This window comes from Amblyraja radiata, chromosome 6 (genome assembly GCF_010909765.2).
Source record: "Amblyraja radiata isolate CabotCenter1 chromosome 6, sAmbRad1.1.pri, whole genome shotgun sequence".
Classification (NCBI taxonomy): domain Eukaryota; kingdom Metazoa; phylum Chordata; class Chondrichthyes; order Rajiformes; family Rajidae; genus Amblyraja; species Amblyraja radiata.
Window position 1 is genome coordinate 44,797,120 of NC_045961.1, and position 27,607 is coordinate 44,824,726.

The 27,607-nt window shown below is 42.0% G+C and overlaps 1 protein-coding gene across 3 annotated transcripts in view; it reads right to left on the reverse strand.

Moving 5' to 3' along the window:
* The window catches only part of pdgfd (platelet derived growth factor D), a 93,895-nt gene extending 66,980 nt beyond the window's left edge, over positions 1 to 26,915 (reverse strand). Inside the window, exons 1-2 of one of the 3 annotated variants that reach the window (XM_033022669.1) lie at positions 26,900 to 26,915; positions 25,991 to 26,268 (exon numbers count right to left, since the gene is read on the reverse strand). In XM_033022669.1, the coding sequence (XP_032878560.1) occupies positions 25,991 to 26,102 (112 nt within the window). In that variant the 5' untranslated portion in view covers positions 26,103 to 26,268; positions 26,900 to 26,915. Of the gene's footprint in view, positions 1 to 25,990; positions 26,721 to 26,899 lie in introns of those variants that run through there. The other 2 variants (XM_033022670.1, XM_033022668.1) reach the window with 2 other exon arrangements.
* Positions 26,916 to 27,607: the final 692 nt, after the last annotated feature.

A 27,607-nucleotide genomic window follows, 5' to 3' on the forward strand; every position in this document is an offset into this window, starting at 1 on the left:
ATGAGTTGCCAGAGCAGGTAGTTGAGGCAGATACTATATGGATAGAAAAGATTTACAGGGATATGTGTCAAAGGCAGGCAGATGGGACTAGCTTAAATGGGGTTGGTCGGCAGAGACCAGTTGGGCCGAAGGGCCTGTTTCTGTGCTGAACGACTCTAAATCCTACTTGCATGGCTGAATTATCAATGAAAATACCCTCAAGGTAGTCTTCCTCGAGTTTATCCCAAGCAGATGGTAACACAGGGCTCCTCAGGTTGTTCAGAGCGATTGATGCACATTGGGATAAAAACCAATTGCTGATCATTAACTGAAGAAGGGTCTGAAGAACGTCCTGACCTGAAATGTTCTCCAGAGATGCTGCCTGACCCACTGAGTTACTCCAGCACATTGTGTCTTTTTTTGTAAACCAGCATCTGCAGTTCCTTGTGTCTACAGATGATTAATTCAGTCATCCCTCAATGATTAACTCCCTTAAAACCTCCTGGACTTCCAGTGTAAGGACTGTTCACAATCAAATACTGCCCACCGGTGCACTCCAAATCTGAAACTATGTGCTAAGGGAAGCTTACAATGTGGTGGAGTGGCTGCAAAGGTCCCATGGATAATGACCATGATTTGAGGTCCCACTATCACACCTGGAGACTGGACTCCGAGACATAAAACCCTCCACAGTTTGTTCTAAAGTGTAAGTACAGGAAGTATACGTGTCATCCTAATGCAAAGTTAGTCATGTAAATTGAGATCAGGCTCCCTGGTGAGTAATGCACTGAACATATTTAATATAAGCTGTCTTTTGAACAGTGGCATATTGTATAATGTATTCACAAATGCTATGAATAAGGAATATTTTGGGCAGAAAGAAAATTCTACGAGGCATGTTGGGAATGGGGTGGATTTCACTCCAGGACTATATGCTGGATGAGCATAGTTCCAAAAGCACTCAAGAAACTCGACATCAACGAGAGACCCCGGGTTCGATCCTGACACTGTGTGAAGTTTGCACGTCCCAAAGACGTGCATGTTTGGAGGTTATTTGGCCACTGTAAATTGCCTCCTAGTGAGTAGGGAATGGATGCAAAAGTTGGATAATATATAACTAGCTTGAACAGATTGATGCTCGGTCTGAACTCGGTGGGACGAAGGGCTGGTTTCCATGCTGTTTAGAGATACAGCGTGGAAATAAGCCTTTCAGCCCACTGAGTCCACGCCGACTAGCGATCACCCGTACACTAACACTATCGTACACACCAAGGGCAACTTCCAATTTTACCAAAGCCAATTAACCTGCAAACCTGTACGTCTTTGATATGTGGGGTGACACCAAAGCACCTGGAGAAAACCCACGCGGTCACGGGGAGAATGTACAAACTATAACTTTTAATTATCCCAGGTGTTGCTTGACCTGCTAAGTATTTCCAGAATTTTATGATTCATTTCTGATACCCAGCACCAACAGTTCTTTGATTTGTAAGAAGTACTATTACCAGCTTCCCAGCAGTTATTAGACAACTGAACCATCCTATCACCAATTAGAGAGCAGTCCTGTTCTACTATCTACCTCATTGGAGACCCTCGGACTATCATTAATCGGAATTTACTGGACTTGCACTAAACGTTATTCCTTTTATCATGTATCTGTTCACAGCGTATCAAGTTCCTGGTCCAGGCAGTGTATGATGTCCTGCCCAGCCCATCGAACCTCTTCATCTGGGGCAAAGCGGGATCTCCAGATTGCCCGCAATGCTCAGGCAAGGGGACGTTGGAACACATCCTGAGCTGCTGCCCAAAGGCTCTTGGACAGGGCCGGTACACCTGGCGTCACGACCAGGTTGTTAAACCCATTGCAGAAACCATCAGCATGGGAATCAGCAGCTGCAGACGAGAACGCCCCACCACCCAGATGATCACCTTCGTGAAGGCCGGAGTGCAGCTGCCTAGAACCACAGCAGCCAGGAATCCGTCAGGAATCCTGGCGACTGCACAGGACTGGCAGCTTTCTGTACACCTGGCGTAACAGCTGAAGTTCCCACAGCTCATTGCCACGATCACCCTGAGGCCAGATAACCTCCTGGTCTCTGAGACGACCAAAAATATTGCCTTGTTGGAACTGACAGTGCCGTGGGAGGAGCGTTTGGAGGAGGCCCACGAGAGGAAGATGACCAAGTATGAAGAGCTGGTCATAGACTGCCACAAGCAGAGCTGGAATGCAAGGTATATGCCCATCGAGGTTGGCTGCAGAGGTTTTGCAGGGCAATCGCTCTACAAAGCCTTGAGTGCACTGGGCATCAACGGAGTGGCGAGGAGAAGAGCCATCAAGAACACCACAGACGCAGCGGAGAAGGCCTCGAGATGGCTCTGGATCAGGAGAGGAGGTCCATGGGGAGGAGCGAATGCCACCTGAACACAAGTCGTGGTCTGATCAACCACGGCTGGGTCGCCTGGGTGAGGGTGTCTGAAAGACCCGAAACACCCAATGACCCCAGGTACATCACTGATGATGTGTTCAGGAGCATCAATAGATGTATTTTTATTAATTAATCTGTGGACAGCTCAATTGTAATCGTGTACAATCTTTCCGATGACTGGCTAGCACGCAACAAAAAGGCTTTTCATTGTACCTCGCTACACGTGACAATAAATTAAACTAAACTGTAATGTCACAACTCGTAAGTGAATTGAAAAAGAGAGCAGCAATAGAATCACTACTAATAATCACCGCAAGAAGTGCAACATTACTTTGCGAGGGTCATCATTTCTCACATCACTGGATCTCAAATGATGCATAAATTTAAAAGATTTTTGGCAATTTTCTTTTGGAAGAGTCGGCAAAAGATTCATGGCATTAATTGCAACAGTTCCAGTTATCATTTCTCTTCTTCGCTTTTCCTGTGCAATTGATGCAGTGAAGCCCACAAGAGATCAGGGTTTTATTAGAAGGGTGGACACGAGGACCCATAGATATGGACCATGATGAGTGAACCTTTACTAATCAAGAATCTGTCGATCTCCGCCTTAAAAATAGCCATTGGTCTCCACAGCCATCTGTGGCAATGAATTCCACAGATTCACCACCTTCTGTAAAAAAAATTCTCCTCATCTCCTTTCTAAAGTTTATTCTGAGGCTATGGCGTCTGGTCTTAGACTCTCCCAACAGTGGAAACATCCTCTCCACATCCACTCTATCCAGGCCTTTCGCTATCCGGTAAGTTTCAATGAGGTGCCCCTTCATCCTTCTACGCTATTATGGTTTCAGTGTTGATTGCAATAACCAGTTCCAGCCTCAAAGTGTCTCCACTTTAAGAACTGTTGGCCAGCCATGATCAGTTCTAGCCAGCCGGAACTGATGTTGGTCAGGTTATGCAGTAGTTCCGGAAAAGCCCAGTTGGCTTGAGTGAGCAGCAGACCGAAATACAAATCCCAGGATCATTTTTTCTCCCTCCCTCAAACCACCCCTCATGGATTTAACTGTATATTTTTAACACAGTATTACTTATCCTACACCAACTGTAAAGTCTGTCCTTCCTCTCAGTCCTCTGTTTTTCATATTCAACGTTTCAATGGTGCTTTTATTGTCTCATGTGCAAAGTGCAAATGCGCAGTGAAATTATTTTCTTGCAAACAGTCCAATAGAATATTGCCATACCTAAGTATATCCCCGACTAGCAAATTGTACAGAAATAGTCTTCCGATCCTGCATGCAAGAGGTGCCATGTTTTGGTGCCATTATCAAAGCCCAGTCCTTGCTCCAGTTGTTATGGGCGGTGCCCTTTCCAGGCAAGTCCTAGGCTGGTGCCAGGAAATATAATGACCTAGAAATCCTACTGCATGGTCTAATGCTTTTATGCACCAGCTGATGACATATTTAGAGATTGTTTATCTCTCTTTTGGCATCAAATAATGTATAGCACTACCTTGTGTCACTTGGTGAGAATTCAACAGTGCACTTGAGATCTCCAAACAGCACTAATCACAAGCACCAAGGCAGGCCTTCAGCACAAGGCTACATCTGCTCCTGTGTTACTCAATGAGCCTGACTTGTCCAGTAAGTATCTACTCTCTAACTTCAAGTAGCCCTTGCTTTCCCTCTCCCTCCATCCCCTCCCCCTTCCCAGTTCTCTTACCACTTTCCTTGACATCAGTCAGAAGAAGAGTCTCGACCGGAAATGTCACCCATTTGTTCTCTCCAGAGATGCTGCCTGTCCCGCTGAGTTACTCCTGCATTTTGTGTCTATCTTCAATTTAAACCAGCATCTGCTGTTCTTTCCTACATGTCTTCTTCTTTAAAGTTTGATCAACCAATGCTCAACCTAACTTGATCCATCTCATTGCCAATTATTGTATCCTACCTGTTATCTTCTCATTGACAACCCCCATCATCTCCTTGGCCCCATTTTCTTCTGGACACTCCCATCCCTGTTCAACTGCCCTATTGCCTTCACTGATAGGGGCATTGAGTATAAGGGTCAGGAAGTCACGATCCAATTCTACAAGACTCTAGTTAATCATAATCATAATAGTCCATCCTGTTATGTACATAACAGTACTTAGTAATAATAGTAGTAATAATCACTACACTCCAAGCCGCTGAGAGTGTTCACCCAACGCCAGAGCTTCATCATCCGGCGAGAGGGCCTGAAACATCGGGCTGCCGTAGCGGTGACTGTGGAGGCCTCAATAGGCCCGACTATGGGAGAACAGGGGATGAGACTGGACTTTTGATGCCTTCCCCCACAGTGGGAACCATTGTGGGGGGATGTTTTTATGTTTACTGTTAAATTCTTTGATGTTGTGTCTTATCTTTATTTGTGTGCTGCAATGGCAAGTCAAATTTCACTACACTAATTGATGTATGTGATAATAAATGTCCTTTGTTTGTTTGTTTGTTTGTTTGTTTGTTTGTTTGTTTGTTTGTTTGTTTGTTTGTTTGTTTGTTTGTTTGTTTGTTTGTTTGTACACAGCTGGCCGAGAGTTCTTAAAGCAGACACACTTTAAGGCTGGAACTGGTTAAGGCAATCATCACCGAAACCTTAATAGAGGACATGGCTATAAGGTGAGGGGGGGAAAGTGGAATGGAGATGTGCGAGGCAAGTTTTATTTTACCCAGTGTGTGGTGGGGGCCTTGCCATGGGTGATGGTGGAGACAGACACAATGGGTGGTGTTTAAGAGGCTTTTAGATGGACACATGGAAGTGCAAGGATAGAGGGATTATGGATTATGTACAGACAGTTTAATTTGGCATCATATTCGGCACAGAGAAACCTAAGATCGATCCTGACTATGGATGTTGTCTGTACGGAGTTTGTACATTCTCCCTGTGACTAGGTGATTTTTCTCCGGGTGCTCCGGTTTCCTCCCATATCCCAAAGAGGTGCAGGTTTGTAGATTAATTGGCTTCTGTAAATTATTCCTGGTGTGCAGAACCAGCGCATAGATGATTGTGGTCGGCATGGACAAGGTGGACCGAAGGGCCTGTTTCCATACTGTATCGCTGAACTAAACTATATGTATCAAATGGATCATAACACAAGAATGGATATCTTACACTGGTCTAGGCTCCTATTGAGTATGAAACATTGGAAAGGTCACAACGGACTATTAATTACATTGAAGGGTAGAAACTGTATAGAGTTCAATTTAAATCACCAATAAGTTTATAGCTCTTTGCTGGCAAGAAATTGAAATGCAGGTCATCTGAAGCCACATTCGTAACTTGTGAGAGCAGGCTGATGGGGTGAGACCCATATCAATTAATCTCAGGCCTCATTTAAGGAGATCTGGCACAATTCCTGCCCTAATGGATCACTTACGTCAGACGGGCAGGCAGTAATCAGGTGAGCAAGGCAGGAGATACAGCCAAAGGCACATGGGAACAGTCCTGGGAGGGATCGTCAGTAAAGGGGCCCAGGGTTAGGGTGGAAGCTTCGGCTTGCAAGGGTAAAGATTCCTCCACCTCCTCCTGATGCCTTCACAAATCATATAGAAGTTGTTTTTGTTTTTTTTGTTTTTGTTTTAGATACAGCATGTTCTTCAGCCCACCAAGTCCATGCTGACCATCGAGCACCTGTTCACACATAGATGTACAAGTTGTAACTTCCCCCAGTGAGGCACCAGTAAGACCAAAGACATTAACGTTCAATCAGGTTAGAAACCTGCTACATTTGTAAAAAAACATTTTTTTAAACTGGAGATACTGTATATCTGGCATAATATACAAAAATGGTGCAAATGTCACATTTTCTTTAGTGTAGTTTAGAGATACAGCATGGAAACAGGCCCTTCAGCCCACCGAATTCATGCTGCCCACTGATCACCTGTTCACACTAGTTCTATGTTATCCCACATTGTCATCCACTCTCTACACACTAGGAGCAATTTACAGATGCCAATTAACCTACAAACCCGCACATCTTTTGGAAGTGGGATGAAAATGAAGCTCCTGGAGGAAACCCACGAGGTCACAGGGAGAATGTACAAACTCCATGTGAAAATAACAAGTATTTCCAACCCCTTTCCTGAACTTATTGATCCTCAGCAAGGGATTCCCCGCTAAGACCGACATGGGGGAGTGATAAAATGTGTTGGAACAAACTGTAGATGCTGGTTAATACTGAAGAAATGCACAAAATGCTGGAGTAACTCAGCGGGTCAGACAACATCTCTGGAGAAAAGGAAGAGGTGAAGAATAGGTAAAAGATATTTAAATGCTTGCCATAGGAGGGAAGGAACTGTTCACAGCTCATTTCCATATTCCATTTATACTTAGTGAGAAGACACGACTTGTTAACTGTGTTGTAATACATTGTGAAGGATTAGAATCACTCATATCCATTATTAAACATGAAATTAGTCCCTCAAAATAGGGACTCAGACCGCGTTGGCCAAAGCGATCTCCCGATTGCCAAACATTTTAACTCCTCTTCCCATTCTCATATTAACCTTTCTATCCTGTCCACCTCCACCATCAGAGGCACAAGCAAATTGGAGGAACAGCACCTCTTATTTCACTTGGGTAGCTTGCAAACCAGTGTTATGAATATTGATTTCTCTAATTTTAAGTAACCCTTGCATTTCCTTTCTCTCCGCCCCTCCATCACCCTGGTTGTCCTGCCTGTTCCACTGTTCACATCCATATATCTCTTTGTTATCACCTCTTCCACAGGCAACAACGGACTATTGTGGACTCAACATTTCCTTGATCATCAGTGCCAGCTCTGATTTGTTCTGAACCTTCTCATACCTCTGGTTTCCCTCTCTCCTGACTTTCAGTCTGAAGAAGCATTTTGACCCAAAACATCACCTATTCCTTTTCGTCGGGGATGCTGCCTGACCTGCTGAGTTACTCTGGCATTTTGTGTCTATCTTCGGTGTAAACCAACATCGACAGTTTCTTCCAACAAAGTATGCTACCAGTTTGTTTTGTAAAAGAGAGAGGCTAAATATAAATGATCCAAATTAAACCAAGTCTGGTTATTTTTTTGCAGTACCTTACACTGACCTCCATTCAAGATGATCATTTCAGATGGTGTGATTTGGCTTTCAATCCTGCAAAGTAGCTTTATTTATTTCTTCCTGAATTGCATTTATTTTGCATGCATGCAAAGTCACACACACAGTTCTTTCTTCAACTCAAGTGTAAACTCAAAGTGATGTATGCACATGTATAAAGTTGCCTACCATCCAAATTACAACTGTAATAAGGCAGAGTGAAAATGTACTTTATTCCTCGAAAGCTGATTTTCTAAACATGGACTGGTGCCTTTGCTTGTTGTGGAGAATTTCCTTTCAATGGTTTCTCCTTGCAGGTAGTATTTTGATTATCCTTAAACAGGAAATGTGTTAACTTTTTGCATCAAATATTGCAACTAAATACAACAAATAAACAGAAAATGCAGGAAACATCGTCAGGTCATTCAGCCTTTATGAAGAGAACTCAGGAAGAAAACCAAGCTCAGAGAAAGGGCAGTCAGGGAAACCAAGGGGAAGGACTCATACAGTGCGGAAGGAAGGAAAGATCAAATGGCAAACAGGGTGGTAATAGGGCAAACAAAGGGGCAAAAGATTGACGCAGGGGAGGTGGAAATGGTTAATGCAGAATGAAGGAAGGATGGGAATTCTAGTAAAATAAAAATTATGGCAGTGGCCCAGGAACATGATGGAAGCAAGGCAGAGTGTGTCCAAGGACTTTGTCCAACTCAAAAACATCTACAATCTTTAAAGCAGTGATGTCCTTACAGGAGAAAATAAAACAAAAATCAATTTTTAATGTTATTAATGACGGCACCATATTACAAACATTTTGTAATTCACAGCAAATTTACTAATAATGAAATATGACAATCAGTCAGATAAAGGGACCTGACCTGAAACGTCACTTATCCATGCTCTCCAGAGATGCTGCTTGACCTGTTGGGTTACTCCAGCACTTTGTCTTTTTTTTTTAGGAGAAAACCCAGGTGGTCACAGGGAGAACATACAAACTCCGCGCAGACAGCACCCGTAGTCAGGATCAAACCCGGGTCTCTGATGCCGTAAGGCAACAACTCTACCGCTGCACCACTGTGCCGCTATTCTCTTGACCTCAACTGAAACTTGCTCCCAACAAGATCACGGGCAAAAAAAATTGGAAATACATAAGTTTACAGTTTTTAATCTGAGAAAGAAATAAAGGAAGAAAGAAAAAAAAGTTTAAAAAACAAAATTTACAATTTTGTTTCAAGATGCCAGACATAGTTGAGGAAATTGCTTTTGGAAACAAATCAGATCATCTTGTTAAATGCAAGACAACACCCAGTCAGAGGGTGCAGATGATTTGGAATGCAATAAATCCTATTAATTAATACTCAAAATAATTTAGTAATAATGGTGAGACAACAATTTTATGAAATGTCAGTTTGAGCTGAAACTAAAAATAACCAAAAAAAGTGCAGAATTCCACTATTTATTTCTAATATGTATTTTCATTCAAGAACGTGAAATTTTTCACAGAATTACGGAATTAATAGTAATTACTGTGGGAATCGTAGTTAAAAACTGGGAATAATTATTTACACTTAATTTGATTGGACATGAATCAGGATCCGCAGCACTAACTTGAAGAAACAGTGGGTTTTCATTGGGGAGAAAACATGTTGGTCGGTGTGGGCAAGTTGGGCCAAAGGGCCTGTTGCCATGCTGAATATCTCAATGATAGTCTTGACTGTGTTGCCAGATCCTTATGTGGAGCCCTGCATTTATCAATTTCTGCATTAAATAGCAACATTATACAATTCACTGCAATGCTAGCAGTCTGAGTGAAGCTCAATGTTATTATGATATATATTATGAGACTAAGGCACTCAGACTTCTCCATGGACTGCACAGATCTCAGGAGGCTAGCTATCTTTTTCATAGGGGCAGCTGGAGGCTAAAGAGGAAAGGCCTATGATCCTACACCCAGCAACTCATCAAAATATCGGTATCTTTGAGGATCAAAACACTTTTGTTGATAATTAGGGCTTGATAAATGACTTAAGTGACCAGTTCTTGTGCATCAATATCCCATGATTCAACTGTGCATTAGAGCTTCCAGAAGAAGTTACTGAAAGATCCATTTGGTTATAGATTATAAGATCATTACCAGCTTGTTTCTTGTGGACAATACGACAGTGCACCACCAATAGAAAGTCCTCGTTGTCTCTGTGCTGAAAACTCAATGCAGAAGTGGATGGCACAGCAGCAGAGTTGCTGCCTAACAGACCAGAGTTCGATCCTGACTATGGGGGCCGTCCATACGGAGTTCATACGTTCTCCCTGTGACCGTGTGGATTTTCTACAGGTGCTCCTGTTTCCCACCACACTCCAAAGACGTACATAAAGGCTTGTAGGTTAATTGGCTTTGTTAAAAAATTGTAAAGTGTCCCTGATTCTTGATTAGTACAGGTGTCAGGGGTTATGGGGAGAAGGCAGGAGAATAGGGTTGAGATGGAAATATAGATCAGCCATGATTGAATGGGGGGAGTAGACTTGATGGTCTGAATGGCTGAATTTTGCTCCTATAACTTATGAACTTATGAACTAGTGTGTAGGGTAGTGCTAGTATATGATGTGATCACTGGTCGACGCAGACTTGGTGGTCCGAAGGGCTTGTTTCTTTGTTGTATCTCTAAAGTAAACACTCAGGTGCAAAATTAGTTTAGGAATACATTCAAGAATCTAGATGAACAGTTGCTTTTAAGACTGGAGGAAGGTATTCAGTGCAGTTTCCACAGCTTGTTATAAGGACCACATCCTGATATATTTGACTTTGGCTTGGATGTACTGGATACCATTTCAACATCTGCAGATTTACAAAATACACAAATGCAGTTTCATTTTGTAAGGCATTACTGATAGAGTGCAATGGCGCATCGAACAGAATGTCTTTGTGTAGAGTTCTTTGAAGATGGCCGAAGAAATTGAGAAAACTAATAATCCACATGTGAAATAAACAGAGAGGTACAGAATGTAAATGTAACTCTGGTTTGGACTCCCAACAACAATATTGCATCCAAATTTGGTCACTACACCACAATGTGGATGTAAAGGTCTTAGAGAGGGTAGGCTGCAGAGAGTTGACAACATAGCCCAGATCATCAAGCAAACCAGTCTCCCTTCTACGCACTCCAACTACACTTCATGCTGCCTAGGCAAGGACCAGCATAATCAAGGACAAGCCACTCTCTCTTCTCGGTCACTCTCTCTTCTCCCCTCTCACATCAGGCAAGAGGTACAGAAGTGAGAAAACACATAACTCCAGATTCAGGGATAGTTTCTTCCCGGCTGTTATCAGGCAACTGAACCATCCTATCACCAACTAGAGTGTGGTCCTGACCTACCATCTACCACATTGGAGACCCTTGACTATCTTTAATCAAACTCACCTTGCACTAAACATTATTGCTGTATCTGTACATTGTATCTGCACTGTATCTGTTCCCTTTATGCTGTATCTGTACATTGTGGACAGTTTGATTAAAATCATATATAGTCTTTTCACCGACTGGATAGTATGCAACAATACAAAACCTTTCACTGTACCTCGTACATGTGACAATAATAATACACTAAATTAAACACCCTCGGCACAGTAAAATGATCTTGATAATGGAGGCTTTGAGTTCCTGTACGTAGACTGGGAAAGCCGGGGCCTTTCTTCTTACAGTGAGAAGCAATTTGATAGGAGGTCAAAGCTAACTCAAGTCAAGTCAAGTCAAGTCAAGTTTATTCGTCACATACACATACGAGATGTGCACTGAAATGAAAAGTGGCAATGCTCGTGGACTTAGTGCAAAAAAACAAACAAACAAACAACCAAACAAACTACAAACAGAATGGAACAGAGGTCTGGATAATGAGGCAGAGAGAAATTGATTGCACTGGTAGAGGGCTCCTGAAGCAGAGGATACAGATTGAAGGTGATTGTCTGAATGTTCAAAGAGAAGCTTCATCAGGTAACAAGTGGACAAAATCTGGTCTTCACTGGTATTTATTGAGTGGAGGGATGATAGAAGCAGGTTCAACTTCTGCTTTCAAAATAGAATTGCATTGATACTTGAGAGAGAATATAGTTAGAAATTTACAAAGCCACAGGGAGGGCTGGGAGGTCTAACCTGCTGGATTGTCATAGAACACAGCTGGTACAGGTACCATGACTGATTGGCCTACTTCCATAACTGCGGGCGGCACAGTGGCACAGCGGTGGAGTTGCTGCCTTACAGCGCCAGAGTCCCAGGTTTGATGCTGACTACAGGTGCTGTGTGCATGGAGTTTGTACGTTCTATCTGTGACTGCATGGGTTTCCTCCGGGTGCCCTGGTTTCCTTCCCCTATCCCAAAGATGTGCAGGTTTGAAGGGTTAATTGGCTTCTGTAAATTGACCCCAGAGTATAGGATCGAACGTGTACCGATGATCGCTAGTTGGCATGGACTTGGTGGGCTGAAGGGCCCTTTTCCACACTGTATCCCTAAAACAAGCCATTTGCATCCAGGATAGCCATCAACGCATAAAGAATGATCAATAATTCATTTTACTATCTAAAGGACATCTTACAATTTTCTCTGGATCTCTCCAAATGATGCAATAACAGATCAGTTGTTTTGGTGCCTGTGGAAGTGATTACAATCTAATTTCTCCCAGCAGTGTGAGCTGGGGTGTCGATGTATTTACTGCTTTAATATTGGCAAATAGAACTGTACTTACCAGAGCTGCCATGCCTCCAACATTACGAGAGTACCACTCCTTTGACAACACAATGCCCAGTGAATTGATTTGTTAAAGTTCTGAATTGTGTTCACAGTGTACTTTGACAAAGTGTTCTTCAGACTTTACTAAGGCCTACTGCCTGGAGAAATTGACAAATGTTGACGTGCACCATGATATTAATTGCCTTGGATTTGAACCCACTGACTAATACTGAACTTACTGAAAAGATGTAAGTTGATAGTAACCTGGATAATTTACGCCATCCTATTCAGCAACTCTCTTAATTTTACAGCTGGAAATAAATAACTACAGAACATAGAAAATAATTGAGGTGTCCATTTACCCGTCCAAACCAGCTTTGAACTGGTTTTACCTTGTATATGCGATCGACCAATAATACTCATTTCAAGATATGAAGACGAAGGTGACCACAAAACTGGAAATAGATCTCAGGGTGTTCGTGGCACATCAGAATGGAAAAGGGAGGAAGAACTGGAGAAGAGGAGACATTTCTTTAGTCAGAGGGTGGCCATTCACAGTGTACAAGCGTCCTATTCTGTCCTCTGCACAGCTTCCAACCTCAATGTTTCTATCACCTGCTACTATTTGTCTCTGTACTGAACTCAGTCCTCAACTCAGCCCATGTCGTGCTTATCTATGTCTTTATCAGCGTCGGCTTCTTCATATCTCTCCCAGAAGGCATTCCAGTCTCTGCCTTCCACAAACATAATCAAATGGTGCCAACTGTAATACATCAAGGCATGAGTGCTGCAATACCACTTAGAGTCAAACAGCGTGGAAACAGGCCCTTTGGCCCAACTTGCCTATGCCAACTAACATGCCCCATCAACACTAGTCCCACCTGCCTGTGTTTGGCCCATAACCCTCTACACCTATCCTGTCCACATACCAGTCTAATTGTTTCTTAAACGTTGTTATAGTACCTGCCTCAATTACCTCTTCAGGCAGCTTGATCCATACACCCGCCATCCTTAGTGTAAAACAATTGCCCCTCAGGTTCCTATTAAATTGTTCTCAGTCACGGCAATACTTCAAACTGCAGAAAACTGTTGAAGCACTGGGATGGAAGCATTAGGGCAGCACTGTGGCACAGTGGTAGAGCTCCTGCCTTACAGCGCCAGATACCCGGATTCGATCCTGACTCTGTGTGCTGTCTGCAGGGAGTTTGTACGTTCTCCCTGTAACCGCATGGGTTTTCCCTGGGTGCTCCAGTTTCCTTCCACACCCCAAAGATGTAAGGAGTTGCAGGTTAATTGGCTTTGGTAAAATTGAAAATTGTCCCTAGTGTGTTGGATAGTGCTCGTGGATAGGGTGATCGCTGGTTGATGCAGACTCAGTGGGCTGAAGGGCCCATTTCCGCGCTAAAGTCTAAAGTCACTGCTTCTTCGATGTGTACAACTCTGAGATAGTTAATCACAACTGGTTTATAAGGAGGAACTGCAGATGCTGTGTACACTGAAGATAGACACAAAATGCTGCAATAACTCAGTGGGTCAGGCAGCATCTCTGGAGAAAAGGAATAGGTGACATTTTGGGTTGACCCTTCCCCTCCCTGACTCTCAGTCTGATGAAGGGTCTCGGCCTGAAAAGTCACCTATTCCTTTTCTCCAGAGATGCTGCCTGACCCGCTGAGTTACTCCAGCATTCTGTGTCTTTAATCACAACTGGCATTCTCTTCATCACTGATGATTGCAGCTGTAACATTCTATGCAACTTGTGGTTACGTGATGAGCTGCAAGCCGGACTGTGTGGAGCGTGTTCTTGTGTCTAAGTTTACTGATGCAGACCCTACTGTGATTCAACAAGCACATACGACACATGGCAACAATCTGCGGCCCCAGAAAGACCTCTGCCAGAAAAGCCACGTGTTTAGTGTCAGTGCAACGTGGTAATGGGAATTGATCCATTTTGCAACATTCGGTACGTTTGTACTTCTAACTTCCTGATTGACAGTGTCGTCATGGTTTAATTTTCAAAACAGTTTTCTACCACAATTAGAGCTACGATATAGGTAATACCGATCTCATTTATCCGACATGCATTCAAGGTAGCATTTCATAAAGGCTCCATTGAGTGATGCGGACAAAGCAAATAGTTCCTTGGGGAATTAGCAAATATAGAAAATACTTGGCAGCTGTTGCCATTCTGTTTGATCTTGCTTAAAAGATCCATGGTTCTTCAGACATTTTATGTTTTCCACTCAAACTTTTGAGATTTCTGCCCACATCTTTATGTCTTCTGTTGACCCTGACCTTACTTCTAGGATTAGTTTATTGAAATGAAAAGGGGTAGGGATTTGTAGAAACAAGGAACTGCAGGTGCTGGTTTACAAAAAAAAGATACAAAGGAGTGTCGGAGTTCCAGAGTACTTAAAATTACCCCCCCAAGCCACAACTCCCCTTCCATCTACATTCCTTCCTCTAGCTGTACAATTCACCACTCTTCAATCCTTTTGTCTCTCACAAATACTGTCTTCTCATCTCTGGCCTTTGTTGAACCATCTACTTATCTCCCCCCCCCCCCCCCCCCCCCCACCTGTATCCACCTATGAGGATTTGTCCTGCCCCTCCCCTCTATCAGCTTTCTTTCTCCTCTCCCCACAATCAGTCTGAAAAAGGGTTGCATCACGAAGCATCACATATTCATGTCCTCCAGTGATGCTGCCTGACCTGCTGAGTTACTCCAGTACTTTGTATCGTTCTTAGTGGTAGGGTTTTGCCGAAAGTCCACCAGGTTTTGGTTTTATGGTTCCATCTGCAGTTTTATCCAGAACTGCGCACAGCAGAGTGTGTGCTGTGTAAACTAAAGGAAACGTCTAGCAGAAATGAAGAGGACATTATTTTGCAGACCTTGAATTGATGGAGCTAGAGTATTTGTTACAGGACACTTCAAGAGTTAGGGGAGAGCTGTAAAAGAGATCTTATGTTTGAACAAGAAGAAGGAAATTTCAATTCTGTTTAAATATTCAGTTGGAAACTTTTGAGGTCAAAAAATGTTTCCATCCTGTGCCAATGGATTTAGTCAGTTTTCCAGTTAAGATTCTCATTTGGGCTTCTGTTAGGAAAGTTGAGATTCGCAAAATCCCTCGAGTGGGGGAGAGAGAGAAGTAGAAACTATTGCAAGGCAGTGAAAGGATCAGGGTGAGCAGTCTAATCAAGTCAGTAGCAGGGGGACTGCAGCCATGTTAAGGAATTACAAGGAAGTGCAAGTGCTGGTTTACAAAAAAAGACAGAGTGCTGGAGTAACACTGTGGGTCAGGCAGGATCTCCGGAGAACATGGATAGGTTAATGTTTAGGTCAGGGCACTTCTTCAGACTGATTGTGGTGAGGGGGAGAGAAAAATGGGATAGAGGTGGGACAACACAAAGCCTGGCGAGTGATAGCTGGATACAGCCATATTATTAACGTCTGTTTATAACAGACACACGCACTCATCCACAGAACTGCAATTACACTCAAAATGTAAATAATTGGTTGTGACGTGCTGCAGCAGGTCTTGAGAACACGTTAAACAGAATAAGTCAATTTTACAGTATTCAATTTTCCCTTTTAATTCAGTTAAATAAGAAAAAAAAACTTGCAAACATATGCTAATTGATGCCTTAATATTTTGCTCCCCAATGTTAAACTTTCAATATATTTTCCTATTCTACTGGTCAAGAAGATAAAAGAACTAAAATAGCCTTCAACTACTATTCCTGTTATTCCCTAGACGGCAACCATTAAATGCTGTGATTAGTTATATAGTTTAGCAAACTTAATCATCTAATTTAAACCATTTTCTTCCGTGTTAAGTACAACAAAGGATTCAGCAAAGTTTTCTTATAATGTTGAAGTGAAATTAAAATAGATCAGGTAAACCACTAATCAAAAAATGTTAACCTATTTTTCTCTTCTTGGTGTGGAATAACATGTTGTTTATTGCCAAACTTTAGCTTCCCTTTTACCTCAATTAGGATTCCCGTGGGATGTTGACCACAGGCTTCTAAAATCCTGCACAGTCGTGGCTGGTCTGTGAGTCAGTTTTTCCAGCCATACCGTTGTTCTGTAAAAGGAGCAAATCAACTTTTGCTGCAGCACGCTGGAACAAATCTAAGCAATAGCAATAATTAGACTTTCAGCAGAGGTTTTGAAATGATGGCCTGGAAGGAGGGTTAAAAAATAAAGTGCTGGAGGAACTCAGAGGGTCGGGCAGCATCTGTGGAGGGAAATGGACGGACGACGTTTCTGGTCAGGACTCTTTTTCGGACTGAGACTGAAGACCCAAGACATCTGTACATTTCCCTCCACAGATGCGGGCTGACCCGCGGAGTTCCTCCAGCATTTTGTTTTTTTGCTCAAGACTCCAACTTTAAGAGCGGGGTGTTGTCTGTATGCAAGCTACTATGAACTATCACTGCAGAATCTAGACAAGATTTTATACCATCAATAAACTGAGTGCAATATTGACTGGAACAGTGAAGAAATTCAGATCGTGACACCTCCTCCTGTGTTGACCCATAAGTTCAAAAGCTCTAGGAGCAGAATTAGGCCATTCAGCCCATCAAGTCTACTCCACCATTCAATTATGGCTGATCTATCTTTCCCTCTCAACACCATTTTCTGGACTTCTACTCATAATAGATAGGTGTCTATTAGTACACCTGTACTAATCAAGAATCCGTCAATCTCCACCTTAAAAATATCCATTGACTTGGCCTCTACAGCCGTCTGTGGCAATTAATTCCAAGAACAACAATCATCCAAACTTTGCCTCACCCATCCCCCACCATTATTTGCAAATGAGTCCCCAGCCCATCTTTTAGAGCACTATTTTCTATTCAAGAGAGTATTCTCTGCATTGGAACTAACAATTGCTGAACCATCATCTATGTAACTATAACTATAATTTTAACATAACTATTCCCTGGCATCACATTAAAAACTGTATTTTTTCATCTTGTCATCTGGGTTTAAAACTGACATCCACTGTATATTTTACCCACTGAAAACAAGCAAATAAAAACTGGGTAACAAAATTATGCCATGACATGAAAATTTAAGTGTTGGCACCAACTGCAGTCTTCAAGTTGAAGCTTGAAAATAAATTAGATGTGGGCACAATTCAGTCTTCATTTTAATGTCCTCTCCATTATATTTTTATTTTATATATTTTCATGTTATTTTGTTCCTACTTAAAAAACCAACATAATTGCATTAATTAGATCGCAGCGTTAATTGGTGCAGGTGGGTTTTCCACAATTCCTCCTGAGGACTACACCTATAAGAACTGGGGCTTGAAAATTGTGCCAAGTCTGATGACATTGTATTCTGTCGCAGTATACTACTACTGTACACTTGTACTGTATCTGTGGTGCTTATCTGAGATGTATCCCAAGTGCTTATGTGTAGTGATACTTATATTGAAGTGTATACAAAAAATAATTTCACTGTACCTCGGTACATGCGACAAATAAAGTACCATTGAAGATCAGGTGAAAATAAACCTTATTAGCACCATCATTGGTTAGATGAGGCAAGTACAAAAACAAGTTGATCTCCATTGCAAATGGGACCTGTGAAGCTTATAAAGAGAAAGGCGATGGAAAAATGTCACAACTGCCACAAACTAAATAAAAATTCATAATTCTTTGATATCTCAGACATAAAACATTGAGTGGCATTCAACAGGCTTTTGTACAGAGTGAATGTGCATAGGATGTTTCCAGTAGTGGGAGAGTCCAGGACCAGAGGGCACAGCCTTAGAAAAAAAGGATGTACCATAGGAATGGAGACGAGGTGGAATTTCTTGAGCCAGAGGGTGGTGAATCTGTGGGATTCATTGCCACAGATGGCTATGGACGCCAAGTTATTGGGTATTTTTTTTAAAGCAGAGATTGACAGGTTCTTGATTAGTAAGGGCATCAAAGGTTACAGGGAGAACGTACAAAATGGAAGAACGTGCAGGAAAGTGGGGTGTAGAGGGAAAAATAGATCAACAATTATCGAGTGACAGAGCAGCCTTCATGGGCTGATATTCTGCTTCTATGTCTTATCGTCTTATGGATAGGCACATGCATATGCAGAGAATGGAGGTATATGGATCATGTGCAGGCAGAGATTAGTTTAACTTGGCTTCATGTTCGGCAAGGACATTGTGGGCAGAAAGGCCTGTTCCTGGGCCATATGAATATTGCGATGTAAGTGAAAGCAATATATGAAGATATATACACATGAATGTGGAGCAAGCAAGGCATTCCATTCTTCAAGTCTGCTGCACCATTTAATAAAATCAGGGATAAAATCAGGGAAGATGTTTCAGATACGAGTTCCTTTGAGAAGACAGAAATCAGGATCTGCAGGCCAATGACTTCCAGAAACATTGGGTGACTGAATCAGGGAAATAACCCTGACTGTTCCAGATCATTATGAGGAGCCTTGTATTTATCCATTTCAGCACAAAAGATATACCAAAAAATTATATAAAGATACAAAATCTTTCAATTAGCTCCCATGTTCCCAGCCTGATTGATGTTCTGTTGGTATTATGGGACAAAGGCACATAAACTTGTCCATTGTTCGCACAGATGTTAGAAGGCTAGTAATCGTCTTGAGTAGTGGCAGTTGTAAGGCACCTGCTACAGAGGGAAGACCAATGATTCTACAGCTTAGATAACCCACACTGTGGGTGGCACAATAGAGCAACAGCAGAGTTACTGCCTGGGTTCGATCCTAACTGCGGGTGCTGTCTGCACAGAGTTTGTACATTCTCTCTGCGACCGTGTATGTTTTCTCCGGATGCTCCAGTTTCCTCCCATACTCCAAAGACGTGCAGTTTTGTAGGTTAATTGGCTTTGATGTTGTAAAATTGTCCCTAGTGTGTGATGGTCAGTGAACAGGGTGGTCGCTGTGAGGCGTGGTCTCGGCCGGCCGAAGTACCTGTTTCTGCATTGTATCTCTCAAGTCTAAACTCACAATTTTTTCAGTATCTTTGAGGATCAAAAGGTTGATAATCAGTGGAAAACATTCTGACTTGAATAGCCAGTTCTTGTGCAACAATATTCCATGCATATGACCTTCCAGAAAAGTTACTGAAAATTCCATATAGTTACAATTCAAATTCACTTCAAGTTTGTTTCTTCTGGGCAATACAAAAGTGCATTTCCAAATGTTGCTATCCTCTTTTTTTGTGTTAATAAGTTAATGAGCAGAATTAGGCCATTCAGCCCATCAAGTCTACTCTGCCGTTCAATCATGAATGATCTATCTTTCCCTATCAATCTCATTCTCCTGCCTTCTCCCCATAACACCTGACACCCACAGTACCAAGCATCTATCATTCATTGCTATAAAAATATCTTGTTCTCTACATCCTTCTGTGCCATCGGAATATTTATTCTGCAAAAAATAATGATTTAGTCATTGGAGCCAGTAGCTGCCAATAGGTGTGGCACAGAAAACATTACCAGCAGCATTTAGTATATTCAGCAATAATAAAAATAAACCTTCTTAAATGAAAGAAGTGCCCAATTAGTCAGTGGTTTGTTGCCTCACGGAAACAGATTTACAGCAATGATAACACTCTTGAGCATCACTTTGCCTCTTCCAATCCAACTAAACACATTATATGCTAATTATAGCAAAATAACCACTCTCTATCCTGCAAATGTAAATGCAATGTTAGGCTCTATGAAGAACATTTGGAGATAACTATTTTACCATTTTGCTTTCTGAAGACTAGATATATGAGAGTTTGTGTATCAAAACGTTACTAAATTTCTAAAAGATATTTATCCATGTGAACTACTCGAATGAAAATACGCAAAACAGAAAGCACAAAGTAGTAATAAGGAACTGCAGATACCTGTTTAGTAAGGAAAGACACAAAGTACTGGAGTAACTGAGCAGGTCAGGCGGCATTATTGGAGAACATGGTTATATGAAGTTTCAGTGCAGGTCCCGACAAAGAAAGGTGACGTTTCAGGAAGTGGCCCGACCCAATACGTCTCCATGTTCTCCTGGGATGCTGCCTGACCCGCTGAGTTACTCCAGCACTTTGTGTTTTTCTACAGAAAACAAGAAGCTTATTATTAAATATTTGAAAGACAAAAAAATGAGATAGTAGGTATGTTCATGATTTTTTTTGTTGCAACCATTCATGATTCCTATATGCAAAAGTGTAGTGCACCAATTTAATCAAAAACATGATGTCTATTTATTTTGTACAAACTTTTTATATAGGACAGAGAAATTTGCAAACACATCCCCAACATATTAAAAACATAACTCTCAGCCAATTACCTGTAAAGTTAAGATAGTAGGGACTATGGTGGTGTATTCTGACTGGCGGAATATTATGAAGTTGATGGGAATATTAACAGAGAGATAGACAGAATCTGGGAAAAGGAAAAGTCTTCACAATCGTTAAAACTTTCTCCTGAAAAGTTGTAGATGTTCGGTCAATTGAGATTCTCAATACCAAGTATGATGGAACATTAGTTTGCAAAGGTGGCACATATGGATCAAAGGCAGAGCATCGAAATGACACAGATTGCAGACCAGCCATGAAAGACAAAACATGCTCAGAAGGCTAAATAGCTACTTTGTCCCTGGGTTTGTGCCGTTAACAGGCAAAAGATAAAGTAGACCTGGTAATAACTACATTTCCATATCAAATTATATTAAAGCAGATGAGCATTCACACGACTGGGCACTCTATATTGAAATGCAATAACATTTTACTGAAAGGTAGTTATGTGAAAAGTAAAAAGGAAAGCATTTTGTTTTTTTAAAGTAGGTTTTCTCCTGAATATTTGGACAAGTTTTGAAAAATAACATGTGAAGTGTGATGGACCTCTAATAATGGAACCAAAAAACTCCAAATGTTTGGTCTTGTGTGACCTACGTTGGCTCATAGTCCAGCCATGCCTTGGTTTAAAAATTCTTATCCTTATTCTCATATCCCTCCAAGCCCATGAAATTCCGCTCTCTATAAATGTGCCAACCACACGTTGATAGGCTCTCCAATTTTAGTCTGCTGCATATCCCTGGCTTATTTTATTCCACTGGTGAGTTATGCCCTCAGTTGCATAAGGTTTGAAGCTCTGGAAATCTCCCTTTAATCTTTACTTCATATTAAATCATATTTAATTCTTCCCTTCTTTGAAACATTCCAAGAAACTAGGTTCATTGACCAATCTTATGGTCAAAATATCTTGTTCAATAGCTCAGTGTCAAGTTGTGTTCAATAATCTTCTTATGATATGCCAATATTTCATTTGTTACACATCTGCTATATGAACAACTTGTTGCTTGGGGTGGTAATGAGACCTATCAAACTTTCAACCTTCCGTGTACAATTAGTTACATTTTACAATCATTTTTCACTGAATACTTTCACCACTACTTTCCCTAGCCCCTATGGAAACCCAAAATTCAAATGTTGTAATAATGGTAAAGCCATCAACAATTTAATTTGTTTTCAGTGAACCATGAAATTACTTTTTAAGGCGCAATAACTGAAGCTTGATTTTTTTTTGTCTTGCAACACTTAATTATCTAACAAAAATGTATTAATTTGAATAAAGACAAACCACTTTACACATTAAATTAAGTGATAAATTTCAAGTTGCGCTTTCAAACGAACTGGCAGCAATAACTGTTTTAATTAATTCATAGATGAGTAAAAAATGTTTTAAACCTTGAGTTTAATTTAAATGCATCTGTAAATGTGTGAATTAATTTCAAATTAGTGAATAAATCTGTGAATTAACATAAACTAATAACTTTAAAATAGATATTCTTTGCAATTAATTGTACCATTTATGATGATACATTAAACTCTTATTTAAAACAAAGGTAATATATTATGGTTGTATTAATGGCATTAAACGTATTATGCATTGCAGAATGCTAAAATACAATGAGATCAAAGCAAACTATTTATCAAGATTACTATTCCATTGTCACTCTGAAAGTGCAAGGACGTTGATATCATGGAGCTGGTCTGGTCTTCCATGCAGTATGGGATCACGGCCAATTAAGGGAATACAGCAAGTATGTTACAGCATTGAACTTGGCTCTGAAGCAAAACTACTTTTCTCTCCCATTGTGGTGCGGTGCTGCTCAGTCAGTGAAGTTGAGAAATGGGTTTGCACCAGCAACCAACTCCTACTTCTGTGGCTCCTTGGTTTCAATGGTGAAACTACCTGTAGGGAGGCCACGTGACCAATGCAGCTCCCCGTCCAGCACCCGCCTGCGGTGACCATTATGACGTCATAGTGCCCACACCGGCCAATGTCCCAGCTACATTATTCCCACCATTGTGACGTCACGCACACGTCACAGTGGCAGCGCACCTTCCCCTGAGAACTTGGGGGGATGAGGCCCCTTTAAGGTGGGGGTGGGGGGGGGGTCACCCTCCAGGTACAGCGGCCACTTGAGCTTCCCGCTGATCAGTGAGTGATTGGCGTAGAGTCTGGCTTGGGAATGGGATGGGACACATAGGCTCATGTTGAGTCTGGCATTGGTGCATGTGGCAGGTTGGATGCACTGATGTACGTTGCACATTGAATGCCGCATTGTAAGGCACTCATGTATGTGGCACATTGAATGGCACCGATGTATATAGCTGATTGCACTGATGTATGTGGCACATTGAATGGTACTGATGTATGTAGCTGATTGCACTGATGTATGTGGCACATTGAATGCCTCATTGTATGGCACCGATGTATGTGCCACATTGTACGGCACTGATGTATGTTGCAGATTGTAAGGCACTGAAGCATGTGGTACATTATATGCCACTGATGTATGTGGCGAATTGTATGCCCCTGATGTATGCTGCAGACTGTACGGCACTGATGTATAGGGTCATAAGTGATAGGACCAGAAGTAGTCCATTCAGCCCATCAAGTCTACTCCACCATTCAATTACGGCTGATCTACCTCTCCCTCCTAACCCTATTAGAAACATAGAAACATAGAAATTAGGTGCAGGAGTAGGCCATTCGGCCCTTCGAGCCTGCACCGCCATTCAATATGATCATGGCTGATCATCCAACTCAGTATTCCGTACCTGCCTTCTCTCCATACCCTCTGATCCCCTTAGCCACAAGGGCCACATCTAACTCCCTCTTAAATATAGCCAATGAACTGGCCTCGACTACCCTCTGTGGCAGGGAGTTCCAGAGATTCACCACTCTCTGTGTGAAAAAAGTTCTTCTCATCTCGGTTTTAAAGGATTTCCCCCTTATCCTTAAGCTGTGACCCCTTGTCCTGGACTTCCCCAACATCGGGAGCAATCTTCCTGCATCTAGCCAGTCCAACCCCTTAAGAATTTTGTAAGTTTCTATAAGATCCCCTCTCAATCTCCTAAATTCTAGAGAGTATAAACCAAGTCTATCCAGTCTTTCTTCATAAGACAGTCCTGACATCCCAGGAATCAGTCTGGTGAACCTTCTCTGCACTCCCTCTATGGCAATAATGTCCTTCCTCAGATTTGGAGACCAAAACTGTACGCAATACTCCAGGTGTGGTCTCACCAAGACCCTGTACAACTGCAGTAGAACCTCCCTGCTCCTATACTCAAATCCTTTTGCTATGAAAGCTAACATACCATTCGCTTTCTTCACTGCCTGCTGCACCTGCATGCCCACTTTCAATGACTGGTGTACCATGACACCCAGGTCTCGCTGCATCTCCCCTTTTCCTAGTCGGCCACCATTTAGATAATAGTCTGCTTTCCTGTTTTTGCCACCAAAATGGATAACCTCACATTTATCCACATTATACTGCATCTGCCAAACATTTGCCCACTCACCCAGCCTATCCAAGTCACCTTGCAGTCTCCTAGCATCCTCCTCACAGCTAACACTGCCCCCCAGCTTAGTGTCATCCGCAAACTTGGAGATATTGCCTTCAATTCCCTCATCCAGATCATTAATATATATTGTAAATAGCCTGGGTCCCAGCACTGAGCCTTGCGGTACCCCACTAGTCACTGCCTGCCATTGTGAAAAGGACCCGTTTACTCCTACTCTTTGCTTCCTGTTTGCCAGCCAGTTCTCTATCCACATCAATACTGAACCCCCAATGCCGTGTGCTTTAAGTTTGTAAACTAATCTCTTATGTGGGACCTTGTCGAAAGCCTTCTGGAAGTCCAGATACACCACATCCACTGGTTCTCCCCTATCCACGCTACTAGTTACATCCTCGAAAAATTCTATAAGATTCGTCAGACATGATTTACCTTTTGTAAATCCATGCTGACTTTGTCCAATGATTTCACCACTTTCCAAATGTGCTGCTATCCCATCTTTAATAACTGACTCTAGCAGTTTCCCCACTACCGATGTTAGACTAACTGGTCTGTAATTCCCCGTTTTCTCTCTCCCTCCCTTCTTAAAAAGTGGGGTTACGTTTGCTACCCGCCAATCCTCAGGAACTACTCCAGAATCTAAAGAGTTTTGAAAGATTATTACTACTATTCTTCTGCCTTCTCCCATAACCCCTGACACCCATGCTAATCAAGAATCTATCTCTGCCTTAAAAAAGTATGTGGCTTATTGTAATCCACATTGTAAGGGAATGATGTATGTTGCATATTCTATGGTACTGATGTATGTGGAAGATTGTATACCACTAATGTATGTGGCACATTGTATACCACTGATGTATGTGGTACATTGTATACCACTGATGTATGTGGTACATTGTATACCACTGATGTGTGTGGCACATTGTATACCACTGATGTGTGTGGCACCTTGTATACCACTGATGTATCTGGTACATTGTATACACTGATGTGTGTGGCAGATTGAAAACACTGATGTATGTGGCACATTGTATGGCATATTGCACAATGACACTGATGAGGTCAAGGCGATTTCAGTGCCGGAGTAAATGCCCCCTCCCTCTCTCGGGTAATGGATCCCGCTGCCCTCCATTACACTCGCATTCTTCCAGCTGGAAATGCAGCGCCCATAGCTCTGAAACCAGAGCCTCTGTGGAATGGACAGGCAACTGTCAGCTTTAGCACGGCAGCGCCGCTGGAAAAGCGCCCTGTGCAAGAACTCTACTCTGGCAGCTCAAGCCGCCTGCTTGAAGTTTATTTCACTGCACAATCCGCAGTCGTTCGTGGCTAGGGTAGAGACAGTGGTGAAGGTTGCGAGCTTTGCCCAGACCGTCACCAACTGAGATAAAGTTGTAGTTACATTTTTTAGGCACAGCTGAATTTCTGGCTGGTCACACGATTGCCTCAATTGCTGAATGTAATTTTGAAGTATATATATATATAACTTTTTTTTAGACTTAGTTTAATGATTGTATGCGCAGTGAGTTATCCCGACTGCACGCAGTGTGCTACTCGACTGCATGGTAATATAGACTAAAGTCCAGTGAAAAAGACACTGTCTTTGTGCTACACTATATAAGAGGCGGTGTGAGCCAAGTAAAATGACACAAATCAGGAACACACGGGCGCCGCACAAAAAAATGTAAAATATGTGGGGTGAAAAAAAGCAGTTGGAACGTTTCATGGAGACAAACTAAATGTTCTGCCAAGAAGTTGAAATATCACTGTATATACTTCTGGGGAACGGAGAGAAAACAACTTTTGAAGTTTTTTAGTGTTTTCTTCGCCGCATTCAGCCCAACAGGAGTCGCTAAACAACGTCAGTTCTCTTTAATAACTGAAAACAATGTTACTCCAACAACTTTAAATACTTGCATGCAATAAATAAATATTTAAAAAAACGAACTTACCATCTCTCTGTATAGTAGATGATCGCAAAGCCTTAATAGAACCACCTTGAGCTTTGATGCCATGGAGGCCAAAGTCAGCAAACACTATAACCAATGTGAATAGCAATAACATTGGGATCTTTATTCCTGGATTTCCACGGCTTAATTAGCAGTAAAATCCTCTTAGGCGACGATTGTTCTTCAAATCTTCAAAGCGTTCTGGAAAGTTTGGCGCTGCTCTTCTAACAGGGTTGCTGCATTATTAATGCGACGGTAGAAAACGTTCTGAGCGTCTCGACCTGCAGAGAACAAGCCCCAAGACTTAAAAAAAGATGCAACAGGTTGATTCTTCGAGTCCCCAGCCCTAGGAGTAAGTCGGATCCGAAATTTCACCCACAAACTATGTCCCGGGGAGATCTCATCTTCAAATAGGGCATTTTCAAAGCGTTTAAAATGCACTGAACCGGACCCTGGTAAGTAACTCTTGACAGCGCTAAAGTAGATGCGGTTTCAAAAACGCAGAGACAGTGATCGGTGCAAATCGCGCGTGTGCTGCCACAGTGCTGGTGAGGAAATAAGCCGGGCAAAGCATAGGGAAACAGCACTTTGCAGTGTAAACAAAGGGAAAAGCATTGCAAGTACAGCCGAGGCTTTCACGTTAAAAGGGGGAAAAAGTCTACACGTAGCACTTTCTGCTTGACGCCGGGAATGTCATCCACAGTGCACAGTCCTTATATGACACAGACTTGGCAACGCACTACTTTTTTTTGCGCACTTCATGGGATAACGAAGCTAATGTTAAGATGCAGCGCTCAAGTTCCCCTGGTCATTTGAGGAGCAATCAGTGCGGATCAGTCCAACGTTGCAAAGCACCATGTTAGCACCAGGTTAAAGTCGGTGTCTGTGATCGCCTGCACCTTCATCCCTTACCTGTTAACTCTTCTGTTTCTCAAATTGATCATCTGGGATTCCTGGCTGGATTTTATTTGCAGGAATTTAAGACACCAGCACCCTTTTATTGAGCAGTCTGATACCTCGAAGTAATGTTAACACATTGCTCAGCCGATTTTTAAAAATCCATAGCCAACTGGACACAAACAAGAAGAGGCTGCCTGGTGATGACCACACAAGTGGAGCAGGAGTGGGGGCAAGACTAATTCAGCACATTACCTTCCCTGCAAAACTGCAGTGAATCTGTTTTTTTTAAAAGAAACTACAGTCGAAAATCTTACATGTTCACATGTTTTGGCATCATCAGCTCGAGTGTGGTCCTGACCTTCCAACTATTGGAGACCTTTGAACTGTCTATAAATTGTCTGTTTATTTGTCTGTGTACTTTTTTTATACACACTGAACTTTTGTTGTTGTGTATTATGTTTTTTTACAGAATAATATGTTTACATATCTGTTATACTGCAAGTAAGAGTTTCATTGTTCTGTTTTGGGACATATGACAATAAAACACTTGACTTGAACTATCTTTATTTGAACTTTATTGGACTTCAATGCTATATGTTGTAATAAATGTTGTACCCTTTATCTGTGCACTGTGGACGACTTGAATGCATTCATGTTTGCCTTTTCTTTGACCGGATAGTGAGCAAACAAAAGCTTGTCACTGTACCTCAGTACACATGA